This window comes from Hemibagrus wyckioides, linkage group LG07, assembly GCF_019097595.1.
Source record: "Hemibagrus wyckioides isolate EC202008001 linkage group LG07, SWU_Hwy_1.0, whole genome shotgun sequence".
NCBI classification, from domain to species: domain Eukaryota; kingdom Metazoa; phylum Chordata; class Actinopteri; order Siluriformes; family Bagridae; genus Hemibagrus; species Hemibagrus wyckioides.
Window position 1 is genome coordinate 8,055,675 of NC_080716.1, and position 26,385 is coordinate 8,082,059.

General features: G+C 38.8%; 1 protein-coding gene across 7 annotated transcripts in view; it reads left to right on the forward strand.

The window, feature by feature from the left end:
* Positions 1–26,385, forward strand: part of b4galt2 (UDP-Gal:betaGlcNAc beta 1,4- galactosyltransferase, polypeptide 2) — a 132,912-nt gene that overhangs the window by 57,257 nt on the left and 49,270 nt on the right. For all 7 annotated transcript variants that reach the window (XM_058394368.1, XM_058394369.1, XM_058394365.1 and 4 more), the window contains one exon: positions 345–580. In XM_058394368.1, the coding sequence (XP_058250351.1) occupies positions 345–580 (236 nt within the window). The remainder of the gene's footprint in view (positions 1–344; positions 581–26,385) is intronic.

A 26,385-nucleotide genomic window follows, 5' to 3' on the forward strand; every position in this document is an offset into this window, starting at 1 on the left:
TTAGAATATAAATTTATAAATACATATTATAGCTGCTACTTTTTTTTGTTTTTTGCTGAATTTCTTGAGGCATTAAATCATCCTGTATACTTCCACAGGATTTTCAGTTTTATTCTTTCTCCCTATTTGATTGTTTGCTCAAACAATCCAAATCCCCAAAGAGGATGGTTTCGCTTTTGAATCTGGTTCCTCTCAAGGATTTCTTCCTCTCATGTTCTGAGAAGCTTCTGAAATTCAAATTAGGGAACAATTATTTTTATTTTTATATTTTATTCTATATTGATTCAGTCAGCATGGTTAAATAATGTGTTTTTTCCCTCACTGTGTTTGTGTTGTGTGTGCAGTGGGGCGTCTTCTGATCGAGTTCAGCTCTCTGATGAGCATGGAGAGGGTGCAGAGGGAGAATCCTAACGTGACAGAAGGGGGCAAGTACACGCCACCGGACTGTCGGCCCAAGCAAAAAGTAGCCATTATCATTCCATTTCGGCACAGAGAACACCACCTGAAATACTGGCTACATTACCTGCACCCCATCCTACGGCGGCAGAAGATCGACTATGGAATCTACATCGTCAACCAGGTGTGTGTGTGTCCTGATGATAATGTTCTCTAACTGTGGATTTGAGTAAGTTCCAAAGTTTGTCTCCGTCTGACTTATTTTGGAGAGTAGAATTAGTTTTTCCTGGGTGGTGGTAGCTCAAGTAGTTAAGGCTCTGGGTCGTTGATCGGAAGATCGTGGTTCAAGCCCTAGCACCACCAAGCTGCCACCGTTGGGCCCTTGAGCTCCAGGGACGCTGCATCATGGCTGACCCTGCGCTCTGACCCCAACCCCAAATATGCGAAGAAAGAATTTCTCAATTGTGCAGTAATGTGTATGTGACAAATAAAGACAACTTAGAAGGTGTGCACAGAGGTCAAATGCTATGAGAACACTGCAGATTAAATGCCATCTCTGGTGGGTTTATGTGCAGAGACAGACTACTGAAAGTAAAATTTTAGAGCATTCAGAGAACTATTTCTTTATGTATAGAAAAGATACAGATAAATAGATCAACTATGGATGAATAGATCAAAAATGGATGAATTCATAGATACAAAGTGAACAAAGACCATTTGGTAGAATGAGAGATATACAGATGGGTGAATATATAGATGTACAGATAGTAAGATGAATAGATAAATGGATTGGATTGTGTATTGAATTGTTATGCTATCCAGAAAGGATAGCTTAAGATACTTCTTTATAAAGGGATTTTACACAGAACCTTTACTGTGAGCTGCATTGTTGTATGGTTCTGTATTGAACCTGTAACTCTAAGAACAATTCAGAGAACTGGTTCCAAGAGTTTAGGGTCTTAATTATGTATTTTTTTTAGTGACCAGAAGAAATATGAAACTTTCTACAAATTGTATAGACAGTGTTTGGAGGCATTTTATCCACCAGATACACGTAATAATTTCTTGTCTGTAAGCTAGCTTGCTTTATGAAGAGCTGTCACACCCCATCTGTGAACCATCTGTGTGTGTTATTTATTTATTTTTTAGAAGTTCGTTGCTTTTTTTTCCCTGGGTTTAGAAACACAAGCAAGCAAAAAGTATCAGTTTTCTAATGTGCAGTTCAACTTCTATACTCTGCTGTACTATAATGAAGTCTGCTGTAAAACACGCAAGGCTTATGATTTCTGTGTTTGTGTGTGTGTGTGTACACTGGTCCTCTGTAGTTAATGAGCTGTGGTTAGTAGTGTCCATCCAGTGTCTGCCCTGTCTTGTCCTAATAACTCCCACTATCTCTCACACCCACACTCTCTGACACACACATGCGAAAGGTAGGTGTTCTATCCAAGCACACAGCTGCCACTGGGTGTCATTATCCATGTCACATGCAGAGAAAACAGCACCTTGTGGGAATTATTAGCATTGTGCTTTCTTTCTGTTTTCCATGGCCATCATTAGGCCAGTTGAGGCTGGTGCACAGAGCTGTGAGGCATGAAACACAAACTTCACACCACAGTGCTCCTTCAACTTCACAGAACAATACAAGCTTTTTCCTATGGAAAAAAAAGCTCAAACTTTATGGTTGCTGTTGTTTTATTTGTTAACTTTTTATTAGTTTCTCATCTCTGATCAGAAAGCACACCAAAAAAAAAAATTGAAACACACCGGTAGATGTTTCCAGATGTCATCCTGGAACTGCCACAGTATATTCATGGCACAAATGATGCTGGCAGATTTCATCATCCAAAACAGACAGAGGATCAACTCCTTCAGCCCAGTTCACTGCATAATCTTATTAGCAACCTTGCTTTTCTAATTAAAACTCTCAACTTCCCAATTTGTTTGCTTACTGAACGTGTCCCTTGGCTTATTGCTATGTTTTGTGACGATAATGAAGAATCCTGTTAGAGTGACTAATTGACTACACTTTAGAATTAAACGGGAATCGTAACGGCAAACAAAATCCATAATTACCAGGTCTGTCCTGTATTCGGAGTCCAGCTTCCCTTCGTCTGCGCATGAGTGTGTTTCAGAGACACTCAGTTCCTTTAAAAGCATTAGACATCCTAAATCACATTACAGCCAAGCACTTTTCCTTCTCCAAAGGCCATGTGGTTTGAAAACAATGAGATCTGGCAGATGCTGCACAACAGTCTGTCTAAAACAAAGTCTGCCCAAAACAAAACCGTCTGTGCCATCCTTTCTCTCGCTTCCTTTGGTCCCAGGCATGAATATGGTTGTATGATTTTCCAGACTTGACAAATTCTGGTGGAAATCTATTTGGGGAAAAATTAATTAAAACATGGCTTTACAGTTCCATATCCCTTATTAATGTGATTAATTTGAGACAATTGAAATACAAGAGTAGAATGTGGAATTTAATTTGCATTTTGGTGCCTAACATTTGTACACTGGATGTAAAATGCAAACGCATAATCATTTCATTTCAGTGCCAAAAGGGTCTAATTGTCTGTTGAACTTTTTCCTGTATCCATGTGGGTTTCCTCTGGTTTCTTCTGTTCCCTCAAACATCACAAACCACAATAAATTGCTCCTAGGTGTGAATGAGTGTGTGAATGTTGCTATGGAATAGCGTCACGGGTGTATTTCCACCTCGTGCTCTGTTCCCTGGATCGGCTCTGGCTCTACCGTGACCCTGACCAGGATAAAACAGCTATGGTACCAAAGTTGAATGAAAGGAACGGGTGTGATTCTGCCATATTGAAAAGTCATTCCGATCCTCCACTTTGCAATTGCATCTTCTCATCCTCACAGTACAAATGAGACAAAAATAAAATGTTATTTCAACCCCCTTTTAATTTTGCGTTTTCATTTTTGACAAGGGAGACCTGTGAATTAAACGCTGTGGGTGTGCTATTTCCCACAAAATAAGATACTTTTGTTGTCCTGCAGCGAGTCTTTTACTCGATTCAAGTTTACAAATTCATCGTCTCTAATAACACTGTTTGTGGAAGACAAACTCTTTCCCAGCAGATCAAGAACCCTGTCACCTCCAACCATGGAGCAATCAGTAGTGAAATGTCCCCTTTGGCAAACGTTAAAATGTCCTTAGCAGTCTCCATTATCTCCATATTCTTACCACTGCAGGAAAATCTGCCACAGTTGTCCCTGGGTTATTTTGATTTCATCACAAAAAAAAGTTCCCTCACCTAAAAAATGTCCTCTTGTCCACAGCATTTGATTGACAGCTCTACCTCACCAAGAAGGATAATTCAGATGTTAATTTGAATGTTGATTTTACAAAGATGTTTTATTTTTGTAGCAGAAGATGAGAATTGTAAATAGCAGAATCACATTAAAAATTGAAATTGGAGTCTTGCATTTGCACTTTAGTTTTAGCAGCTATTTCTGTGCACAAAAATCCAAAATCAAATGGATGTTCCACAATTTAATTTCAGTGGTATCTCAAAAATGTAAGTGCAAATTCAAATAAATGTTTGAATTAGCATTTTCAATTAAAATTTGAGTCAAGTCTGGGAAATGCTCAAAACATGATAGTTGGAATCCCTCTTCTAAACTAAGCTTGGTAAAATGTTAATTTCAGGTGACTGCTTTTAGTTACAGTATCCCTGTTCTCACTGCTGGCATTATGGCTGTCATGTTCCCACAGAGTCAAACCAATTTTTATAACAGCTCCATCCCTCATCTCAGTCACTGCTCCAGTGGTTTGACACGTTCATTCTTTGCCAGTTGAGCATTGTGGAATTGTTATTATTTTACATTACCTCCCTGGGAATTTGTACCTGGTCTACCTATATGGTATCATATATTTTTCCAAACTTCTTGTTTTCCAATGTCTTAAATGCCTTTAGTTTGCCATATCCTAGAGGCTGAAATTTTTTTCATCATCTTTTCTCCAGTGGTCCATTAGCCAGAGATGAAGCAGCAGGCTTGAAAGGGACAATGCCAGTCTCATTTCTTATGCCACTAACCTTGCCAGCCACAAACAAAGTAATGTTTAGGAAATTTTGTCAGAAGGGGAGCTTAGAGTACAAAAAGACCCAGTGCGTCTTGCAGACTTTTATCCTGGATCATCATTTTTCTATAAGCACTGCAGACTGCCTCCATGTCTTTCCCACTGAGGCAAATCATTTCACATTTGTATTGACTGTAACATTGTGGTAAATGTGTGAAGACTGAAGTGTGGCAGGAATTTCCCCTGATGCAAGAACATTTCTAGTCCTTGTTTAAGCCCTGGTTTGGGTCCCTTAGGCATTGTGAACAAAATAGTGCTGTGGAAATAAAGAATGGAACATTGGTAAGCACACAGTCCCAGCACTCTCTATGGTCTGCTGCTCCCCAAACTCATCATTCTCTTGGCAGGAACCCCAAACTCCATTTCACACCTCCTTCAGACCAGAAACCCCTGAACAACCCAAAACTGCAGCACAGATTTTTTTTCCATATGTGAAACCCCAGACTCCAAACTCCAGCTCAAGCCCCCTACAGACCTGAAAGTTCTGACCAACCCCAAACTCCAGCTTAAGCCCCCTCCAAACCTGAAAACCCTGACCAACCCCAAACTCCAGCTCGAACCCACTCCAGACCTGAACACCCTGACCAGCTAAAGCCCCCTCCAGACCTGAAAGCCCTGACCAACCCCAAACTTCATTTCAGGTCCCCTCCAAACCTGAAAACCCTGACTAACCCCAAAACCCGGCTCAAGCCACCACCAGACCTGAAAGTCCTGACCAACCCGAACTCCAGCCCAAGCTCCCTCCAGAGCTGAAAGTCCAGACCAACCCCGAACTCCAGCTCAAGTGCCCTCCAAACCTGAAAACCCTGACCAACCCTGAACTCAAGCTCAAGCCCCCTCCAGACCTGAGAACCCTGACCAACCCCAAATTCCAACTCAAGCCACCACCAGACCTGAAACCCCTAACCAACCCCAAACTCTCCAAAGTGTAAGCCTCCACAGACACCTGCAGACTTGAAAACCACAAAAGTTCTCCTTGGCTTTGTTGAGAGTCCGGTGAGACTCTAGGGTAGCGCCAGCTGAGCTGCCAGGAATGCAGGCCAATGTTTCTCTGTCCCATATCATGCTCATCATGTCAGCTGGCTGATGGCCCAGTGGTTTGGGCTGAAGTGATGAGCAGTTAATGTGCTGAGATGTGAACCTGCACTCGCTAATGAGGCTCTGCACTGGGGTTCAGCCTAAGCTCCACAGCCAGCCATTTAAACATTGATGACTCTGTCAATATTTTTGGCCGTCATCAATGTTTCTGGCTAAAGCACTCAGTAATGGCACCATGCCACTGAAAAATATTACAATAAATCTAATATGTGCAATAAATATTAAAGTATGTTACTTACAAGACCTATTAACAAGTTGGTTTCCTGTATGTATCAGGAGTGTATTCAGTATTTTGATTTAATTATTGCTGCAGAAATGAAAAGTGTAACAAGTGTGTAACAAGTTACATTTCATCAGTGTTAAACTATGACTTGTCATGCAGTACAGCATTGTGTAGCTGTAATTGTAATTGTTCCTCGAGGATTTCAGAGTGGACGCAAAGTGGACGGTCAGAAAAGGGTCAGAAATATAATTGCAAACATCCACATTGGATATACAGAAAATTTTTAGCAGGAGCTAGTCTCCATATGTTCTTAAACTGGAGTCTGGGTACCAGACAGGGGGTCTGCTAAACCCAGTGATCCATGATTATTTGCTGTTGTTGTACAAGTATAAATCTCTCTGCACTTGAAAAAGTTTTATTTATTTATTTATTTATTACAAAATTCTTATATTCATTAGCCTGCTTTTAGATGCTCGCTTGAAAGGGTTTAATCTAAGACTCAATAATTAAAAAACAAAACAGAAAAAAAACAAGACAGTAAAAGCAGGAAAAAAAATCTCCAATAAACAGCCAGAATAATTTTGTGCACATCTTAATAGTGAGCCTAATATTTGACTAGACTGTGTTTACAAAATAAATATGTACTAAAGGTCCATGAATTTATTTGATCAGTAAAGGGGTCCCTTTTTTATTACCCTGTCTATGTAAACAGCTCGCAACATTCTGCCTTCTTTTCAGTGTGCTACTCTGAGCTTTATTTCCCCAATGCTTTGGTTGCCCTGTATTGCTCTGTTTGCTTGATTGACCATTGCCTGTTTCAGACCAAACATTAAGATTGCACTTACGTCCACCTGCTTTGTGACAGTTTATTGTGTTGCGGTGCCCAAAAGTTTGTCTCCCTGCTGAAAGCGATACACTGAAGAGCGGCAAGCTAATCAGATTGCAACCTTTAAGATCCACAAGGTTGTGGTTAGAAAGCTGTGTGACAGGATGAAGAGAGAAAGACGGGCACAGAAACAGGAGATGGGGACATTGTAGAGGTGAAATGAGGGAGAAGAGAAGAGGCAGAATGAAATCAGGTCAGTGGATGACTTCGAAGCTTGGGAGCAGCTGTCAGTCTGTGGACCAACAAGTACATGACTTTAGTAGAGAGCTCTCAAGATGCTCAGAAAAAAAGCCAGAGTGGTGACTAAAGTCTGCTGTCATCTCATTCAGCTTTTTCACCATAGTTACATTCTTTAGTTTCTCCATCAGTGTCCTTCTCAGTAAGCAAATAATTTAAGTTGTATCCCTTCTGGTATGAAGACTGAAGACAAGAAATGTGTCAAGAATTAACTTTCATGCAAGCCTTATTAAAATAATTTCAATCCTTCCAGAAAATTCTATCTTTAGTGCTTGTGTCTGTCCATTTATTTCTGTCACCACCCAATGTTTCAGCATGTTTTCCTCAATTCTATGGCATGGTAACATAGAGAGATCGTTAGTCTGAGGAAGATGTGATGTATTATGCTACGCCTGAAGTGAGAATCTGCAGGGATTTACGATGTTTCAGAGCCCAAATCATTGACCTTTACTCATGATGTCATTACACCAGCGCTAGATCAACCCACCGCTGTCAATTCATCACTTCTGTCCTCCTCGTTGGCTGCAGAGAAAGGAGAGATGAAAGAGGATGAAAGAGAAACCCTCCCTGCCTTCCCTATTTTATTCGTTTGATGAAACTAAGCTCAGGCCAGTACAGTGAGAGAAGCAGCAGGATATGCATGTCTGTTTCTTTATTTCCAAGCAACAGCTCCATTGCCCAAACATGTTGTACCACCAAAATGGATTCAGCCATCTCATTCGTGAGGAACGGAGTGTGTTTCAAATATAGATCAATCATTTTTCTCCAGCAAATCAAATCACAGTAGCATGCAGAGGCTGAATGTAACGCTGTCGCTCAGGTTTTTTTTCCTTCCGCTGTTTCTGCCGAGCAGCACCAGTCAGACTTAATCCGTTCTGTTCCACAGCAAATTCTCACCATGTCCCAACAATTTTGCACAATTTGAGCTGTCGGCAATCAGCGCCGGTGTGTTTGGAGATACAGAGACTGTGCATGTCACAAAATAGGCCCTTTATCCTGTCAGCATTGGCTCTTATCTTAAGATGACAGAGAATTCTGCTTTCCAGGAAAAAGCCAACCACTAAGCCAAGCCAACGATTAGGCTGAAAGAAGCTGCTGTAACGTGTGTTATATTGACAAAAAAAACTCTACTGTATGATTCTTTTCAAATGTATTGAGTCTGATCTTTTCTCTGTGATTAGTGACTAGTCATGACTACTTCCTCAACCAGGCAGGCGCAATCATTTCCGTACATCATTAACATCTTGGTCTGAATACATATTAAATAGACCAATAGATTTATTCAGGGGTGACACAGTTACGTTGTTGTCTCACATCACATGGTCCCCGGTTCTATTCTGAGCTCCGGTTACTATTTGTATCTATCTGAATTTCTATGTATGTTGACCCTTTGTCCAAAAATTGGTTTCCTGTGAGTTCTCCACTTTCCTTCTACCCTCCAAAAGCATTCCAGTAGGTGTATTAGCTCTGATGTAGTGGAGTGGGAAGTGCTCTGAAAGTTAGCCATGCCCACTCAACCCCACTTAACTGCAGACATGGTTTGATGAACAGAGCCAAGTGCTCGGCACCAGGTAACTAGATTGTAGCTGCTTTAACAAAGCTGACAAAAATATGAATAGTTACTGAATTTTTGTAGACGTTATTGGTGTCAGAAGTAAGCAGCATTTATTTGTCACATATGCATTACTGCACTGTGAAATTCTTTCTTCGCGTATCCCATCCTTGGAGGGTTGGGATCAGTGCACACGGTCAGCCATGATGCAGTTCTCCTGGAGGGTTGGGGGCCTTGCTCAAGGTCCCAATGGTGGTTGGGCTGGAACCATGATCTTCTGATCAACAACCCAGAACCTTAACCACTTGAGCTACCACCGCCGTAGTATTTAGTATTTAGTTCTGGCAATAAGAGTGTGGAAAGGGTTTATGGGAAACTCGGGCATCTTTGCTTTTGCTAGTGACTTTGCTTCACTTCATTGCTGCTGCTCCTTCATCTACACTCAGCTGCAAATCCTCTCAGTCGTCACAGATTAATGCACACAGATTGACACTTCATCATGGAGTAAGATATATATAAATAAATATATGTATATATGTTTTTTTTTACTATTTTGCCCACAAACTGTCTTTGAGAAGAAGAATATTTTAACTAAGGTGTTTTTTTTCTTTGGTAACACAAGAAAAGCTGTCTTAATGATTGTTCTTTGGTTCTTCGATTCTATCTCCTCTCCCTTGCGAGGCTGTTTTCCTTTGGAGGATGTTGAGAATCAGACAGATAACATTACTATTCATCTCTGCCTTTCTTCCATCATGCAAGATGCGGAGAACAGAAAGAACAAAAGCCCTCTAGCCACACTAACTTTCAGAATAATCAAATCCATGCACAGACCATTAGTACAGATCTAAAAGTCAAGAATATATAGAGGGAAAAGGCTGCACTGGTTCACTGGTGGTTCTTGATGAGTGTTATTGAATCTGAGGAACAGGTCAGAGCTATATGAAAGGTGGCAAGCAGTGTGTCTGATGTGTGGGTAGACAGCACATGCCTTTCACTAAACCCCTTTAAACCATTGCGGAGTGTGTTTATCAGGCCCATCTGGTGTGTTTTCAGAGTGTAAAACAGACTTGGTGTGCTTCATTACTCTTTTCTGACCTTCTTTTGCCCCTTCTTTTACATTCACAAATGAGATAACGCTTTCATGGGATGCCTGGAAGAAATAATAGCCCGAAATGAGGACTTTTTTCCCTTTCATCTCTTGTATCTTCTTCCGTTTCTTTCAGTGTGGCTATAGAAACCTGAAAGTAGAGCACCCTGGGTCCTGGTTGAGAGTTCCTGCTGAAAGCCAGCAGAAACCTGGGGTGAAAGCCATGAACCTTGCTTAATAAAATCAGCTATGTTTCCATTCCGATTGCGTTATGCACAGCATAAAGGTCACTGGCCATGGAATTTTAACAGTTTAGAAATGTTGAAAGAAAAATATATCTGTCTGAGTCTTGCAAAGGTTGACTAGTAGAGCCTGTTGACAGAACTTTCCAATAAAGTCATTTATACAATAATATTTAATAGCTAACATAAAAAAAACTGAACGTAAAATTTCCATGTTGCTACATTCTTTACAATAGGCAACTGCCATTTTTATGCCATATTTATGCTGTTTATACTCTCTAATCTGAAAGCTGTCCCATTTAGAGGGCAGCATAAAAAAACTGACCTTTTTTAGCCAAATCTTTAGGCAAGATGCAAGTAATCATGATGCCCCATCACGTTTCCCTCATCTCATTGTGGTTCTCCTGGCAACAAATGCCATGTGCTTATGTTTATTTTGGCTTCTCTTCTACTCCTGCTCCTATCTAGTCATTGGTTTGTTGCCAGATTGTATCCAGCGGTTCTGTGCTGATTAATTTGTCAGCGTATAGACATCTTATCATGCAATTCTTTTCCTTATCTATGTTTAGTGTTTCCTAGTTTTGAGTCCTGCCTGTGTTTCCCGTGTTGCCGGTTACGGATATACTTGTGATTACTTTGATGGCCTGTGTTTTGACCCCACTACAAGCCTTTGGCAATGATTCATGGTTTGCCATAAATAAAGCACGTAGTGAGTTTGTGTCCTGAACCTTCAGATGCTTGGGAATGAATGAAAACCAAAACAAATATCATGTTTCTTTTTGACAGTTTTGTGCATTATGATACAGAGCGACAAAGTTTTGACCCTGAGTAAGTTGAAGGCAGATATAATAATTTGATGCATTGCATTTCATATATATGTGGGATTTATGTAACATTTTTACGTTTAAAGTTTGTACATTTTTTGCAGATACACAACTTTATTCATTTTTCACAGAACATCGTCATTGTTTTTTTTTTATCATGTACTAAGTAGGTGGTTATGTGTTACTATTATTGAATTTAATTATTGGTTGAAGAACGTGCAGGATTAATGACATTTTTTTAGCACAGCAACCTGTTTTTTTACTGATTATAGTTGTGTAGCAAGAAAAGGAATGATTAATACATGTATAATGACTTACATTGGGGGAAAAAAAACTTGACTTTATTATATAGACATGTTGGCTAACATTATATAGACATGTAAGTATGATACAAAAATACATGTTTAGATAAAACTATAGAGTTGTGGGCGGGGTTACGTGTTATTCCTCCCTGTTTGTAACCCCGCCCACAACTCTATACTCCCTGTGAGGGGAGTACCTTTGTCATGGTGAGAAAAATGTCTTAGGGTATATACAGCAAAATAAAGTTGTATTTGTTCTGACGAAAGTGTGCTAAGCGTAAAATACAGGAATTAATTTGAATCTGTAGTCAGTCACTGACAGAAACAATAGTGCTGTATCAAGCCACCAGATTTATGTTATGTGTGTAAATTCAACTTTCTGAGCAAATTTCTTTAACGCAAACAAAAAATTGTGAAGTCTAATCAAACGTTTCATTATTAAAATAATCAATTCACTAATATGAGCACATGCCCAGTTAATGATCTGTATCTTTCTAACCAATACGTTTTTTCCTACAGTTGAATATTCAGTATGTCTAATAGAAGCAGTTGATGGAGTCTGTGGGCAGTACACTATTTGTTTAGACTGTATTTTATTTAAGATCCCATAGTGTGACAGCAGCTCAGAATCATATCATTCAGCTCTAGAGGAAGTGTAGGTGAATGTCAGCGCTGATCTATTTTGGGTTGCAGCTCTCTGAGATGGTGGAACATGGTGTATTTGGACAGATTGGAGGGCTCAGTAGGAGGAAGCTCATGTTGTGGTGCAGGATACACAGTTTTTAAAGGTCTGTTTGCTTTGGACTCCTTCCTGTGCTCGGTTTTCTTGTCTGTATTTTATCGTGTGAAGGAGTTATGAAATGCTGTGCAACCTACATTTTTTCCCAGCTTTAATTTTTTTTTTTTTAAACTGAACAAAACAAAAGCATAGTCGTCATTCATGATGTGCAGGATTGTTCAAGCCGCCCGCTGAAGTGGCACATTGAGGTCATTTAAGAAGAGTCTTCTGAATCAAACTAATAGTTCATGAAAATGAAAATGATGTCATACTGTAGTTCATGCATTTTTTTTAAACCTAACATGCAGATTAATTTATTTACTAAACAAAATGCGTTAACTACATAAATATACTCAAGTAGACATGATTATGCATTCATAACGTTTATGCGTTTATAAAATAATTTAAATTTCTTTCAGTAGGGCCAAGAATGACTTTGGACTGTGCCAGGATATAGTTGTTATAATATTAAAACACACCTGAGTGTGCAGTTATAATAAAATAATCAACGACATGGTGGTCTGATGTGCTGCCACTACAAAGTTTTCCTATTGTTTTCCTATGGCAGCATGTCCCAAAGTGTTTTATTCCTCTTATACCACAACAATTCGACATCAGTTACATTTCAAAAAGTAAATATTTATATATATATATTGTAAGAAAAACAAAAAAAACACTTAACAGCTTGTAATATTTCCAACAAAATGCAAAGTCCTTTGTTCTGATGAATCTCCTGTGATGAAAAACTTATAGAAAGAGCCATGTGGTAAAATGTGTTATTGTCTGATGAGAAAGGTATAATAATTTCATCATTTTGAATGGTATGTTTAGTGCAGTAAAATATCATCACACCCAAAGAACACCCTTCTGTACACATGGTGCAGCATGGTGGTGATAGCATCAAGAAAAAGTGGAAAAATATTTAAGATGTCAAGATCTGACACGTTGATAGTGTCTTGTCTTTCCCTCGTTTTCTGAAATAAATGTAGTGAAGGTGTGTTTCAGCCTCCCTCTGACTGTACACTTTTAGGAAATCTTGCTGCTCTTTTTTCAGAATATTTATCAGTCGAACCAGTACATGAAAATTTCCATGTTCTAATGCTGCCTCCCATTAGGTAATTTTCTTAATTACCTAATTACAATGTTTTTCAAAGTGTGCCATCTACGAACACATGGAAATGCACAATGAACCACATCTAATAGAAATTTGCTCTGGCACACTCTTTAGCTTTAAACAGAAAGGGGAAATAGTATCTGTATTTTTCCATTGAAGATTACTATGTTTCGAAAGAAACCAATCGAAATGTCCAAAAAAAAATCTAAAGGCTAGTGGATATAACATTTAGAAATTGGAAATGATTCTTTGGTATATTTATTTGTACATTTCTACATTTACATTAGATACATATTCACCAAATAGGAAGGATTCATTGAATTTGATTTTTAAGAAATCTCCTTCAAAAATGTAAATAATTAAACACATACATATAAAAAAAAATGAAATGAATCATGTCAGAACTTTTTTCACACTCAAGGTGAAATTACAACTTCGAGAAATTATGTGATAAACAAACAGAAAAAAATTACGGCAACATGTATGTTTTTTGATCATGTTTTTTTGTGCAGGACTTGATGTAAGGTCTGAGCTAAGGATCAACTCTCTTGCTATGGCTTTGTAGAACAGCAGGGTGTTAAGGTTTGGCAGTGTTTTGGTGTTTGAGTGGCAGACTGAAGGGTGAGTGTCCCAGGACCTCAGTTATTTCTCAGTATCTTTCAGAAATGTTATGCTAGTATAAAGCAAAATTTTGTATGTTCATGCTAAACCATACCCTTGGACATCTTGAATAAATTGTAGGCTAAGCGGTTTACAGAAAACTCGGCCCTACCGTGGTCAAATCCATCATTAGCATCAGATTTCAGACCTCCAGCTGTTGCTGCATGGAGTATTTTTCAGTAAGTGCTTCAATTGCCATGAGATGTTGATGAAATGTTTTTATTTTTCTGCTCATGGTGTTCTTTTCAAGCGCGACAAAGAGGCTTTTGTGGCAAAAAGAGAATAGAGCAATATATCCGACACCGACAAACTCAACAAAAACATTGTTCATTCTCAACAGCCGAATGTACGTCCTGACTCTAATTTGTAATGTTAATATCACTGGAGTCGCTTCCATCATGGTGGATAAGAGGCTGGTGAGGGACAGCAGCCTAGCAGAGATCACCAGCAGTTTTCAGAGTGCCGTGTCGGCTCAGGGACTCGGCTAATGAGTTTTATAATAAGCCTCTGAATCTCTCTGTTGTTTCAGTATTTGTTCTATGAAGCCTCCATGAATTCCCCAGCGGAGTTGCTCCATTATGAAAAAATTTCATGACTCCAGACAGAAATGCGAATGCTGTCATGGCGTCAATGAGCCGATGAGGATACAGAAAAGGTGGAAATTTTAAACGCTCCCAGAGAAACTTTGTGATATACCTATTTCCTGAATAGAGCTCAGTTTTGTTTTTGTTTTGTTTTTTACTTATGTCTGATTCATGAGTGCCGGTTAGAGTGATAGTTTATCTTATCTTCATCTAAATTATTAAGCACTTTGAACAATGTGAGGGGAAATAAATAATATGGGCTCATGTAACATACACTATATTGCCAAAAGTATTTGCTCACCTGCCTTGACTCGCATATGAACTTAAGTGACATCCCATTCCTAATCCATAGGGTTCAATATGACGTCGGTCCACCCTTTGCAGCTATAACAGCTTCAACTCTTCTGGGAAGGCTGTCCACAAGGTTTTGGAGTGTGTTTATAGGAATTTTTGACCATTCTTCCAGAAGCGCATTTGTGAGGTCACACACTGATGTTGGACGAGAAGGTCTGGCTCTCAGTCTCCACTCTAATTCATCCCAAAGGTGTTCTATCGGGTTGAGGTCAGGACTCTGTGCAGGCCAGTCAAGTTCATCCACACCAGACTCTGTCATCCATGTCTTTATGGACCTTGCTTTGTGCACTGGTGCACAGTCATGTTGGAAGAGGAAGGGGCCAGCTCCAAACTGTTCCCACAAAGTTGGGAGCATGGAATTGTCCAAAATGTCTTGGTATGCTGAAGCATTCAGAGTTCCTTTCACTGGAACTAAGGGGCCAAGCCCAGCTCCTGAAAAACAACCCCACACCATAATTCCGCCTCCACCAAACTTTACACTTGGCACAATGCAGTCAGACAAGTACCGTTCTCCTGGCAACCGCCAAACCCAGACTCGTCCATCAGATTGCCAGATGGAGAAGCGCGATTTGTCACTCCAGAGAACGCGTCTCCACTGCTCTAGAGTCCAGTGGCGGCGTGCTTTACACCACTGCATCCGACGCTTTGCATTGCACTTGGTGATGTATGGCTTGGATGCAGCTGCTCGGCCATGGAAACCCATTCCATGAAGCTCTCTGCGCACTGTTCTTGAGCTAATCTGAAGGCCACATGAAGTTTGGAGGTCTGTAGCGATTGACTCTGCAGAAAGTTGGCGACCTCTTCGCACTATGCGCCTCAGCATCCGCTGACCCCGCTCCGTCAGTTTACGTGGCCTACCACTTCGTGGCTGAGTTGCTGTCGTTCCCAAACACTTCCACGTTCTTATAATTCAGCTGACAGTTGACTGTGGAATATTTAGGAGCGAGGAAATTTCACGACTGGATTTGTTGCACAGGTGGCATCCTATCACAGTTCCACGCTGGAATTCACTGAGCTCCTGAGAGCGACCCATTCTTTCACAAATGTTTGTAAAAACAGTCTGCATGCCTAGGTGCTTGATTTTATACACCTGTGGCCATGGAAGTGATTGGAACACCTGATTCTGATTATTTGGATGGGTGAGCGAATACTTTTGGCAATATAGTGTATCAGGTTTAGGTTTAATATTTTCAAAGGGCATTTATTTTAGTCTAGCTCATGAAAGGACTCTAGACACATTAATGCAATCAGCCAATCACGAGGCAGCAGTGCAACACATAACATACAGATAAAGGTCAAGAGCTTCAGTTAATGTTCACATCGATCGTCAGAATGGAGGAAAATGTGGTCTCAGTAACTTTGACCATTGCATAGGCTGGATGTATATTTTTCTGCTTCTCTCCTCGACTTTTCACATAAATTAGGCTATAAAGTTGAACAGAGAGTGAGAGAAATGCATTAATGATGAAAGTAAGCACTGTTTACAGCCATAGTGGCATGAAACAGACAGTTTTGATGATATATTGACAAAAACACCAAATGTTATAGCAAAAACATTGACCAAAAACTTGCTGTCTTCTTTTAGACAGAATATAGCACTTGCTTGGAGAGGATAATAATCATATACTAATGATCCTTTACTCTACCTAACTAGCTAAAAATCTTGCATATTAAATTAGTTTCAACTTTATTGTCATTGTGCAAAGTACATGTATCAAGCCAATGAAATGCTGTTAGCATCTAACCAGGAGTGCATAGTGGTATATTTACAATAAGTAACGAATAGACATACATCTATGGGGGTGATATATATATTTATTATCCTATTAGCCTGGTCAGGTCAGTTAGGTTTCTAAGCAAACAAACAAAACTGGGTAGCACACTGGAGTATTTGTCGGCTTAGTTGGTTAGTTAATAATTGAATAATTGATTTGTCCACTCCTGCTAGAGAGGCTGTAGGAACTAACCACTGTTTGTAACCGCTGAAAAGCATCTCAGAATGTATAACATATCGAAACTTGAGGCATATGAGCTATAATGGCAGAAGAACACATCAGGCTTTACCAAGAACATGAATCTGAGGCTGTAGCAGGCCCTGATGCACTAAATATGGACAGGTGAGGACTGGAAAAACTGTTCAAATAATTGGATGATTGCATGAACATGTAAATATACATGTTCTTAGTACAGTTCATTTTTAATAAATTGGATGATTTAAGATGGTCAAACATGTATGCTTACTGTATATTATAGCCTTGTGCTGCTTTGAGGATAGAAATCTGAAAGCTCATACTCTACCAGTCCAAGAAACCATGTCAGGTCTCCTAAACACCTTCCCATTGTCTCCTTGGCTTTCTATCATCGAATCTTCTTCCCAGTATGTCATGAACATGTTACTCGGGATATGTCAGGTCTTTCAAACAAGGCCTATAAACTACATATCGATTAAGACGTCTCTGAGCCCTCTCTCTCTCATTAATGAACCCAGAGAGCGTGTTTCTAAGGAAGCGGACTTGCCATATTGATCGACTCTCTGCTAGATATTGTTCATCTCAAGGACACTTTATTCCGCCCCTCTATCTGTAAACCTCTCTAAAGATGTAAAACCCAGACACTATATTGTTAAAGGGGTTTATTAAATAAATTCAAATGGCCTTGCTGTTTTCTTTTGCACTTCGACTAGTTTTTGAAGAGAGAAGCAGCAGTCTCAGCAGCTGTCTGAATGAAACGTGACCCAGCAAACAGCTGGATTTCTCATAAGGCTGAGAGAAACGACACTATCAAGACTGTGATCAATTTTCACATGCATTTAGAAGATATACAGTAAGTATCATGATATCTGCAACATATATATATATTTATTTGTTTTAAAAGCGATTACAAACTTTTTGGAAGTACTTGTTTTTAAGTTTTCTGCTTTTTAAATTTTTTTTGCAGAGTATTTATTTATTTCTTTTATTTATTTGTACTACTTATTTATTTTAGTTATTTTATATATTTAGTAGGTTTGGTTTTGTACAAATTTGTCAATCTGTTTTTAGCGATTTTCTTTCTTACACTTTTCCCCATTTTCATTTTTATCTTTAAAGTATCATAAAAAAAAAATAATAGTCCACTTAAAAAAAAAAAAAAAAATCAACACTGCTTTTGTTGAATGTTTGATATAAAAATCTATATATCATGATGCATCTCATGAATCATAGAAATGTCTTAGAAAAGTATGAAGTAATATTAAAAGTATTGTGTAATATTTTTGTTATATTTTACTTTCCCTTTCTTTTCCATAATCCTTCTAGATCATCATCCAGTCATAAGTCAGCAAACTCCTAGGCACACACACACACACACACACACACATACATACACACACACACACCAGTTAATAGACTGTTCTTCTCTGTGACACAGTATGAAAGAAAGAAATTGGTGTGATAGATAAGGATCAATTTTGTAATGCACACAGAGATTATGCACTCGCTGGTCACTTTATTAGGAACACTTACACCTAGACATTCACACAGTTATCTAATTAGGTCATGTAGCAGCAGTGCGATGCAAAAAAATCACAGCGCTTCAGTTCACATCAAGCATCAGAATAAAGTGTGTGTTTTGGTTGCTGGTGTCAGATGGACTACTTATTTGGATATCTGCAGTATTTCAGAAGCTGCTGATCTCTGCTGGGATTTTCTCACACAGCAGTCTCTAGAAACACAGAATAGTGGAAAAAAAACTGAGTGAGTGACCATTTTGTTGCTGGAAGCAGCTTGTTTGATAAGAGGTCAGAGCTAAATGGTCAGATTGGTTCGAGCTGCCAGGAAGGATACAGTAACTCAAATAATCAATTTTTTTTTTTTTTTTACAAATGTGGTATGCAGAAAAGCATCTCAGCATGCACAAAACATCAGACCTTAAGGTGTATGGGCTACAGCAGCAAAAAAACCACATCGTAAGAGGAATCTGAGGCTATCATGAGCACAGAATCATCCAATCTCGACACTGACAAAAATTGGCACACTTATATATTGGTGTTAGGGCTGATATGGGGCTTTATATATGACATTTTATTAGCTTGATCCCTTGGGATATTCCTGCTACTCAGTTACAGAGAGGATGTTGAAGTCAATTCTGTTCAATTCAATGTTGATAATGATAATGAAGTGTTGCGGAATGAGTGCGAGGCAATCTTAAGATTACAGCAGCAGTTTACAAATTTGCAATATCATATAAGGAGAAATGATCCATTGACATCTACATAGGGGCCATCGTTAAGAGCAAAAATGAGCCGCTACTCAGATCTCAGCATGATTTCTGCATTGGACTAAAAAGGGATGCACGGAAAAGCATGGTCAGTTCACCCTGTATTTAATTCAGCAGCAAGTCATAAAGTTTTAGCCTTTAAAATTTCCTCAGTGCTGTTTACAAGTCTGAGTTAAGCGAGTCAATTAAAATTTAATCCACTTTTACAGAGGTTTTTTTTTTTAGTGGTTCACATAAGGTCTTATTTCTTCAAACTCAGTACATGGGGTTTGTGTATCTGGTCTGTTTAAAATGGATTTTTAATATTTCATTTGTTTTTTTTTATTCCCTGTCATTTGGAAGTCATTGAAAATACTACTTTACATGTTTATAATATTATGTATATTTATAGTATATGCAAATGTAGTACATCTAGGCATATTGCTTCTGTTTATTGATTTAGTTTATTGAGGATGGTTCACTTGGTTGGATTATCCTCTGCGTAAGTCGCATTATTGAGTTGGCATCAAACTCTGGTGTGTTTGTGTTGATCTAGTGAAGCCTGAATACAAATCATCGAGGTTGGGACATAATCTCTGTGTGAATCAAATTGATATTTGATGTTATTTCCTGTGCCAACTCCTCCAAATAAAGTGTGCTGTTGTGCGGTGTTTTTATAGTTTTCTTTAAAGTGAGCCCTTATATCCCCAAACTTCATATATTGTGTGTTGTATGGTTCAAGAATCTGTCAATCTGTCAGAGAAATATAAGCAAAAGAAACACATGCCTTAGATCTCACCAATATTGTCAACACTCACAGTACAGACACCTTCAGTGTTTGTAAAGAAAAAAAACGATATATGTATGCAACCTGGTTGCAAAAAGATACGAGTAGCCTCGCAACCTGACTGTAATCTGACTGAGATTCTGGAAACAGATTGTCATTAACTAAAGTATTATCCACTAATTAATTTGGATTTGCACTAAAACACAAAGCTATTGCTATTCATTGCTATCCATTGCTAAGTGGAGACCAAACCTGCAAACATGCTTATATCCATATCTCATAGTGTTTTTATTACTCTCTTGACACATCCAGCATTGTGTACATAAAGTCTTTGACATTTATGGTCATGTTTAAGACGTAATGTTTTACGAGTACACGATCGAACACATTTTTTGTATCACTAAAAAGCAGAGCAAGAAGGAAGTTTAACTAGCTAAACATGTCCATTCTAGGCAGCTCCTCAGCCAGACCATGACCTAGATACCTAGCTAGTTTATATAACTGAGCTGTAGGTTTATTAAAGCAATATAAATTTGTCATGTTTGCTGAGTGTATGAATTTTTAGTCAGCAAGACAATTTCACTGATATGGAATTTACCTGAGATGATGCATACTCTGTAACCACGGACATCTATTGCCTTGGAAAGATCTGATTTTATAGTGTACAGTAAAAGCAAATGCTTTTAATGAACCCTTTTCCAGTTCTAATCCCCAGCAGCACAACCTGACATTTTAAAAAACAAAGTATGACTTGCTATAAAAAATCATGATATCTGATACACAACAGCTGATGTCCGAATAATACGTCTCACTCAGGGTGTCCTGCACTGAGATTATGTGATTGGTGGACAGTCCTCAGCAGAGCAGTTGCACTGACATGGCTGTAGCATCTCAGTTGTGGGTGTTTGAGATTATTGGGCACAGCAGTGTTGCTGGGGTTTAATACAGCTCTGTGTCACTGCTGGGTTGAGATCCATCAACTAAAAATATACAGGCATGGCAGTCAGAATGTGGCACTGAGGAAGGAACCAAAAACAATTAAAATGCATTGAAAATATGAGCTTCGGTCTCTAGAATTAGAATTACACATGAAATGTGGAACAAGGCGTTTCAGTCCAGTAAAGTGACTGGAACCTCGGCATACAAATTAATTTGTTCTGGAGGCGAGTTCTTAAGATGAAAATGTGTACTGCAAAACAAATTTTCCTATCAGAAATAATGTAAATGCAGATAATCCGTTCCAGCCACCACAAAAATATGACCAATACTGCATATACGAAGCGTATGTAAACAGAGAACTGACCCAAGCCAAGCATTCCATGTCATGGGTCCTCACAGGAAATGAGCTTGGGATAAAAATAGAACAGACCAACTACACCAACAATGTGTCAACAAAAAACACGCAAAAAATCATGTAGCTTTTGAACGCATGCTAAAGGCAACATTGGCTCTTTCAAAACAGCATTCACTGACTGTAAAATAAAAAATCGGTTGGCTTCGCTTGGCTTTTCACTGACGCAAACAAGTTTTGAATGGCTCCCGGACATACTCACAACTTGGCCGGCGTTCGGTTCAGTTTGTTCGTATGCCGAAAATGCTTCGTATGTTGATGCAAATTTCTTGCAAAATTTCAATTCTCGAGGCGAAAAATCATAAAGGAGGGCATTCGTATGCCGAGGTTCCACTGTATGTCTGATCCAAACAGCACACACATACTACCATGTCAGTGACTCTGCTGAATGATTCTTCCACCTGCTTGATAGAAGCGCCACATATACAGTTTATACTAAATTTGCTCAAAAGGTATAAGATGAAGCTATTGATGCTGATGACATTTGTAAAGCACCCTAGTATTTGACAGACTAATTGCTAATGTGTTCAGTTCAAGAGGGCATTAACAGAATAAAAGGAAGGCAATGATTTTAGCCACATTCAGAGCAGAAGAGTTGTAGGAGGAGTCACATCATCTGGTTATCAAACCACTGGCTTAGTTCCCTGTTTGTAAGACTAATGGGGTTGCTAATTAAAGTTCAGTGTGGGATCAGTGCACACTGTAAATCCTTCAAAGTAAAACACACACCTGGGTTAAATCATATTAACAAAACAGACTGAGGTGCATTAAAAAATTAAAGCCTATTTTTTAATTGCTTGCCCTTTTTATGTCTGCGTTAGACTCAGCAGTTGATATTTAGGTTGTAATATTGAAAGAAGGTTAAATGGTCTTTGGAAGGACTTTATGCTCTGGAAGTATAAGCCATAATTACTGGAGTGTTTATTGCCAGTCTGACGCTGTTCAAGTGTAATGAATGTTCGTATTTGGAAAGTGGATTTAGGTTGAACAAGCCTTACCAACATTGTAAAGCTAAACTTGATGATGAAAGATGGTAAATGGAATCATCCATGAAGACATTTGTGCTGAGATTTCCTTAGTCGCATCAGTTGGCCTAGTCTTCAGGGAAAAGTCAACCCAATATCATTACAGTGATTATATCATCAAGGTGTCACTGATCAGAAGGTTGAGTTCTCATGTCAGAACTGAACATAGCCAATGGTGGGCCTGTAAATAAGTCTTTAACTCTTTGGATTTCGTCTCACTACTAAACAAATAAATGTAAATAGAATCAGCTTCTGAGATCCTTAACTACGCTGTAAATCTAGCTTTAGCTTAAAATCATTGTAATTACCCTGCACTTTCTTTCTGTTTCCTAATTAACCAAATGTGAATGTGTAATTGATTTTCATCAGTCTGTACTTCTGCCCTCACTGAGCTACTGGGGATAACCAGAGTGGTCTCCATCTTTATGCTTGACCTTTTAAGCAGTGAGAAATTGAGGTCATTTACTGTGGCAGTCCAATTATAGCCTACTCCTAGTTAGATTAGCCTCAAAGGTCTCCTAAAGGGATCAAAATAACTAGAGCATTGAGGCCGATGACCAAAAAAATGCTTGGCTTGTAAATAAAGACATTTTCTTTATGGCACTCTACATCTGTAAATTAAAACGCCATTAACATTTGGATTAAACAGTAAATTCTTCCCTGCACTGGTTTTAGATTTGGCTAAATTGCCTAAAATTCAACTAAGATTGGTTATTGTAATAGTCATGCACACGTAAATTGTTATAGTAAAGTAAAAAATGTCTCAAAATTTAGCAGTGAATATTATTAACCATATATGAATATGACTTACAATTTCTTTAAAATCCTTTGGAATTTTTTCAGATACATTCAAATACATTTCTGTAATTTTCTGAAAATAATCTCTCAGAAATTATGAGGTAACACATAGCTAGCTAGCAAGCAGTAAAGATTGTGATATGACTAGAAATGGCCTTAGAAATCATGTTATGGTAGTAGGGATTTAAAAATACAGACAATTTTATATGATTCCTTATTTTCAAATGATTAAAACATTCAATCTAGTAAAAGTACAGTAATCTGGCAAAGTTTCCACTGGTGCAACAACTACAAAATACAAAGAAAAATAGTCCTGAATGAAGGCCTGAATATCTGGCAGTGGAAAAGTCTTTGAACCTTAACAAATGTAATTTTTCTCCCCACAAATTTCTCAGTTTTGTGTAAGAGCCATGATCCTGGCAGTCCTGCTGGTGCGAGTCAAGAGGGCGTGTCTGAAGTCTTTCAGCTGTCTGGAGTCGAAAGGTCTTCTCTTCTACACTGAGTCTTCTGCAGCTAAGAACTTCTCAGTTGCCACAGTGCTTTCTTTAATCCGGAGTGAATCATCTGGGGGAATACTGTCTTAAAGCAGAGAGTGAAGGTGTCTTCGTTTTCTTCTACGTGATGCAATGGTGTAGGGATGGCTAGTATGCTAGTAGGAGAAGTGTTTTTTTTTTTTTTTAAGACCCAAAGTTACTTTGTCAGATGGCAGAGTGAGAGCTTGATTAAGTTTCAATGTTTATTATACCTCATATAATATGAGTGATACTTTATGATGAATATTCTGTTTTATTATTCTGTTGAATGTATGAGAGCCTTATATAGAGCGATATGATACAGTGCCATAGCTAGCTGCTTAAAATCTGTAATGGCTTCCTTCTTCCTATTTAAAGACTTCCATATATCTTCTTAAAGACACACCCACATTTCCATTTGTGGTTGTGAAGTATTGGCCGTTCAGAGCTGCTCTATATATAGAGACTCATTGATGCTCACATTATCATATAGTGTATGTTAGGATTAAGTATAAGTATTAGGGCTCCTTCAAATTATGTAGAGTTTATTGGTTTACAGATTTAGTTTAAAATGCATTAAATGTATTTTTTATTCATTCATTTGTTCACAGTAATTCATAATGACAAAGCATTAGTATCTCTTTTAGATAAATATTCAGACCTTTGGCTATGGCACTCCATATTGTTTTGGTTATCTTGAGATGCCTGGAGTTTCACCCATGACAAATCCATCTGCTTGGACAGGATTTAGAAAGGCACATACATTTCTGTGCATAAGGTGTCATAATTCCAAGTGTATGTCAGAGCAAAAACCAAGCCTTGAAAGTACAAAGAACTCTCTGTAGACCTTTGAGATCAAATTGTGTTGAGACATAAAACTGGGCAAGAGTATACAAAGGATCACAGTGGGTACATCAGTATATAAAGAAAGAAGTTTCGAAACACCCGGCCTCCTCCTACTTCTCCTCCTTCAGCTGGCCGAACCAGCCAAACTCAATAACCGGGCTAAAAGGATATTGGACAGGGAGCTAACCAAGAACCAAGATGCCGCTCTAACCAAGCTTTAGAAGTCCCCCTCAGAGACATCTGCCCAAAGCACAAGCCTCTGTGAAATACTCTTTCTATCTTTATGGTAGAGTGTGAAGTCCGAAGCCACTTCTAGGTAAATGGTATATGGAAGGCAGTTAAACTCAGAGATCATAAAAGAGAGACTGGTCAAATTTTAGAGGAGGATAAATGCACATGAATACAGAGTGGTCCAGAGTGCACACCACCTCAGGCAAAAAGTGAATACTTTTGTGAATCTTAATAATTTCTGATCCACTGTACACACACATCAGTCTGCAGTCAGTCGACCACTAATACAGAGACCAACTTGATACAAACCGAGGCAACCAGAAAATTAATATTAGAACACAGTTCCCTTTACTCTAGTGAATGGTTCGTACTTTTAACATCAAGATACCTTCTGACTGAAAATTTAGCTTATATGTAAAGATGTGGCTAATCGCTACTTCCCACAAAGTGACCTATGATGAATTTGACACTTCTGACTTCACAGGAACGTCTCATTTCATGCCACTGAAGCACTTTTCTCAATTTCCACAGAAAGCTTTTAAATATTCACCATATTAACATATTTATTAACACTGGCCTTATTGGTCAACAGTAACCATTTGCATTAACATTCTGTTGCATTAGCATTCTGTCACTCTTCCTGCTAGTTTCGTCCTTAGGCTGAATTTTTACAGGCTGTGTGATTTGCATAGTGTCAGGCTATCTGTACAGACTCCCATCTTTCATAATGGCATGAACCAGATCACCAGCGAGAATACCAACATGTCGCATGCTTCAGGAGTGCCACTCTGAATCATTAATCACACTGTTCTGTGCATTTTGGAGTTGTTGACTTGTGCGGTACAGGGGCAGATGTTTGGGAGCTAACGAGTTGCTTGATCACATTCCAGCACTGCACTGCGGGACCAAGTGCTCATTTGCATCGGCCAAATCCTTATTCTTCTGTGCCCCATAAACACGGCGCAGCAGACTATCAGAACAACACTTGAGTATTGGCTCTCAGAACACACGCTAATTCCACTTTATGTACCCGATGGCTGGCTTGCTTTATATCACACTGATGTTTCACAAAAGGGTCAGTGATCTTTCTATTACTAGTTGATTCTTTTTGCTTTAACAGCTGGATGAATATTTCATTTAAAAGTTTTTACTTTGAAATAATGACAAACATTTTTTACACATGGTAGTCATCAGCTTAGCAAATCAAGCAAAACACATTAAACCAGTCAGGAAAAAGTGAGATAACATTAATTATTGAGAACCATATTTTTTCCAGATTTCAGTTGTCATACGGTGGAACCTCACGTGAATTTAATTCGTTCTGGAGGCGAGTTCTTAAGGTGAAAATGTGTATTGCAAAACAAATTGAACCATCGGAAATAATGTAAATACAGATAATCCGTTCCAGCCACCCAAAAATATTACCAATACGAAGTGTATGTAAACTGTATGGCTGCTTACAAAGAACTGACCTGAGCCAAGTGTTCCATGTCAAGGGTCCCCACAGGAAGTCGCGGCACCAAGCTTGGGCTAAAAATAGAACAGATCACCCATGCTGTCAATGAAACACGCGAAGAATCACGTAGCTTTTGAACGCATGCCAAAGGCAATGTTGGTATTGTGGGTTGACACGTTCGAAACAGCTTTCGCTGAATGAAATAAAAAAATGTAAAATTCGTGAACTCGCTTTCGTTTGGCTTCACTTGTTTTTCCACTGTCGCAAACAAGTTTTGAACGGCTCCCGGATGTTTGGTTTGGTTTGTTCATATGCCAAAAATAGTTCGTATGCTGATGTAAATTTCTTGCAAAATGTCAATTCTTACCGCAGAAATTCGTAAGGGAGAGCATTCGTATGCCAAGGTTCCACTGTGTCTGATAATATAGACGCATTAAAGGCCATCTCAAGAGCATATCATTCCCAGTCTCTATGGTTCTGATTATTGCCATGCTTTCCTCTTCAGCATTTCATATTTACTGATCGTTGTTCAGGTCCTTAAACTGTATGTTAATAAAAGATTATATACCATGGTGTGTTGAAGGCTCATCTGATTGGTCAGATGACATGCAGTATTTTTCGTATAGCAGCACAGCTCACACACCGGGACCGGACAGGGCCACTCTGTGTAATCTAAGACTTAAAAAACAAAACTTTGTTTAACAAAGTGA